Below are 3,452 nucleotides of genomic sequence, written 5' to 3' on the forward strand. Positions count from 1 at the left end.
GAGAGTGAGAGAGTGTGTGAGTGTGAGAGAGAGAGAGAGAGAGAGAGAGAGAGAGAGAGAGAGGGTGGGTGTGTGAGGATGTGTAAAGCGTGTAAGAGATATGAGGAGGCTTGGCTAACCACCCTTTCCTTCCCTTTCTGTGTGTGTGTGAGTGTGAGAGAGAGACAGAGAGAGAGACAGAGACAGAGACAGGGAGAGGTTTCTGTCGCATATTGTCTCACCTGTCCATGATGAAGGTAGAGCCAGTTGGGTTGAAATATTGGTTTAATTTCGGTGGCTGAAGCAGTGATGCAGTCAATTATGCCACTGGTCACTTCACTTGGTGTCATTTATCGCAGACACAATCTAGCACTGTTAAAATCTTATTAATGGTAATTTAATCCATTATTCAGGGGTGTTTTTCTCCCCCAGACTATTCACTCAATTTGCCAGTGAGGTCACACTGCATCCTAATTGTTTGTGTGTAAATATATGTGAAGAAAATGTCAAAATAAATGAAGCTCCACAGAAAAAACTGGTATATAAAACAGTGCAGGTAGTATGGTTTCAAGAGTAATGTATTTATTTATATACTAATGGTGATTCAATGAATAAGGACTGAAGTATGAATTAACATTTTAATTCTTTGATCAGTTACACATTAGTTACACATTTTGGTCACTACCAAAAAGTATTGAGGTTTGAAACCCAGCCCTATGTGTGCAATGTTCACCTTATCCAGTCCACTGAAACCATTTCGTACCGTACTTACAGCAACAATGACAAAGACAAGTCTTAAAGGACACAATAGCTGTTGGGGCGATGCTCGGGCTGCAACACCAGGCCAGTGGACATCATGTGAATCACATTAAAATGTCAAACTAACAACACACACACACCATGTTTGTATTCAACACACAAAGGGAGGTAAACTTATTGTGTCTTCCCCTGGGTGCATCTGGAAAATAAACCACTTAAGTATGTTTGGATCATGTTTAATGCATCATCTGGATTTCTGTTATATAATTCAAATAGTTTAAAATTGCATTAATGACGACAAACACCATTTATAACATTTATATATTATGCAAATAATAGTTTGTGTGAGAACATCATAAAAAGCATCATACTGAAACAAAAGACTAGATGTATGAAATAACGTGTGAGGATTTAGTGACAGACTGAATTAAGTTACTGTGGTGAGTAATATAGATAAGTAATATGAATAATCTGTCTGTCGTTGAGGTTGCTGGAGTTGCCATGGTTCTTCTGTTTAGCTTTGTTTTCAACAGCTTTGGCTACTAAAGATCTAAACTTCCTCTCGTCTCTTTTCAGCTCTTCAGTAACAAATGCAGTGCGAGGACAATGGATGAGGATGTCACCAGGCTTGCCATACATTCTGAGGAGCCTAAAATAATATTACACGGATCGGGTAATTAGCCATGCTTGTATTAATGTGTATTTGTATTGATATAAAGTATGTTTGTGGTTATGCGAGTTCTCATAAACATGGTAGTGTTGGTTGGGGTATTTTTTTTAAAGAAGCAGGACTCTTTGGTTAGCCAGATAACTTGAAATATTTGAATGACATACTGTAAGTAAAGTGTCGGTTGCATGTCGTCAGTAAGAAACCAGTAACAACATTTAATGTGCCATTTAAAACATCCACACACAGACTGTTGCTCTAGACTGCTATCTGGTTAACTGGGTAATCCTGCTTCTTCCAGATGAGGGTGGTGCCGGTGGGCAGGAGTTTGTTGTGGAGCTTCAAGAGACTGTGTTGGTGTCAGAAGGCGAGGGGGAAGGCATGGCAGTTCACAGGTTTGCCCCAGATGAGCTAGTCATCCAGGATGCTGTTGAGGATGTGGTTTCTGAGTATGTGCACTGCGATGAAGATGAAGATGTCGCTGTAGAAACCTGTGTGATGGCTCTGGAGGGCGAGGAGGAGGGTGTTGCCATGGGAGACATCCCTGAAGATGGGCTGGACCCAGAGCAGCAGGAGGACGACCAAGATGGCTGTGGAGATTATCTAATGATATCCTGTGAGTTTACTGCTGTGCTGGGATTGGATTCAAATGTGCCATTGCTCCTCTGGAAAGCATACTTGGATCCTATTTACACTTAGTCACTTTATGTGTGTTAGGCAGATGACATAGCTATCTGAAGTCTCAAGTGTAAAGACATCCAAGAAGCATTCGAGCAGCAATAGCAGCAACTGTTTAAGACAGATGTGAAATTGTAAACATCTCTGGTACATAGCAACATTATTGGCTAGGGCTGCACAGTTAGTGACAATACTATGGAAATTGCAGTTTGGCCAGGTTCAATATCCAAATCACAGGAAGCTGCAATTTTTTGATAAACATAAAAAGTGTGACAAAACAGCATTATAATGAAGTACTGTAGTTCTGAAGAGATGCCCTGGGCTACAAATCTTGTTCTCCAGATTTAAGACAACGTGTTTGTTTGGCACAGACTCCCCCCACGAATGTTACATCATGATTTTAATATTATTTTCAGTAAAAATAAATTTGAGATGCAAAAATGATCTTTCCCAGGCTAATTGCGAATCATATCGCAATTGCAATATCTGTCAAGATAATCGCAATATTATGTTTTTACCGTATCGCGCAGACCTATAAAAAGCACAAGAAGCCACTTTGCTCTTTTTTCTGAGAGAATAATTGCAGCAATTACGCAGCACTGACTACCCCACTGTATATTTTCCTTGTCAAACAACCCCAAAGTGGTACTTGGTTCACAGTCTGAACATAAGTATGAAGCAGACTGTCATTTCTAGTCTCTAATGAAATGTGATGTGTTGACTCTCTCCCTAGTGGACGAAGCTGGAAAAATGGTGTCCGAGGATGGAACAGAGGTCACGGTCGAGGGAGCTGTGGAGGACCAGGAAGTGGAGAAGGATGAGGATGGACAGGAGGTGATAAAGGTGTACATCTTCAAGGCTGATTCTGGGGAGGATGACATGGGTGAGTGGTGGTTGAGCTTAAACTTGTGTTTGGCTAAAACTTGACCCTTTATTATTTCTGAATACTAAAGAAATGCGACCGACCCCACATCTAATAGGAAGTCTTTAGTATTCACCAAGCAAAAGTAATTTGCTATAATATTTCTTTTGCAAAAACCTCTCTTGTTATTGTTGATTAGAAGAACCTCCTCTTATTATTGGCCAAATGTAACGTTTTCTGTACTAACCAGGTATACTCAGTTCTTGAAATGACTTGAAATGAAATGCCTCCCATGGTGCTTTTTAAAGTCTTAGATTTCATATTCAAAAGTCTTTATGATTTTCTCTGCCTGTGGGCCAGTAATGTTAGTTATAAAATGTTTTTTATAAGATTGCAGGCTGTCGAGAGAAGTCAGCACCATCAGACTTGTAGCAAGCACTCTCACTACTCTTAAGGCCTCCGCACACCAACCCGACGGCCGACCGTCGGCAGAAAAGCAGTCAGACT

At 40.5% G+C, this 3,452-nt stretch overlaps 1 protein-coding gene across 2 annotated transcripts in view; it reads left to right on the forward strand.

The window, feature by feature from the left end:
* Nucleotides 1–3,452, forward strand: part of LOC118331330 (zinc finger Y-chromosomal protein 1) — a 9,204-nt gene that overhangs the window by 1,317 nt on the left and 4,435 nt on the right. For both annotated transcript variants that reach the window (XM_035666173.1, XM_035666174.1), the window contains exons 2-4: nt 1,315–1,411; nt 1,707–2,021; nt 2,817–2,966. In XM_035666173.1, coding sequence (XP_035522066.1) covers nt 1,345–1,411; nt 1,707–2,021; nt 2,817–2,966 — 532 coding nt within the window. In that variant the 5' untranslated portion in view covers nt 1,315–1,344. The remainder of the gene's footprint in view (nt 1–1,314; nt 1,412–1,706; nt 2,022–2,816; nt 2,967–3,452) is intronic.

This window comes from Morone saxatilis, unplaced genomic scaffold (genome assembly GCF_004916995.1).
Source record: "Morone saxatilis isolate NCDOM2014 unplaced genomic scaffold, NCSU_SB_2.0 Contig20, whole genome shotgun sequence".
In the NCBI taxonomy this organism is placed as follows: domain Eukaryota; kingdom Metazoa; phylum Chordata; class Actinopteri; family Moronidae; genus Morone; species Morone saxatilis.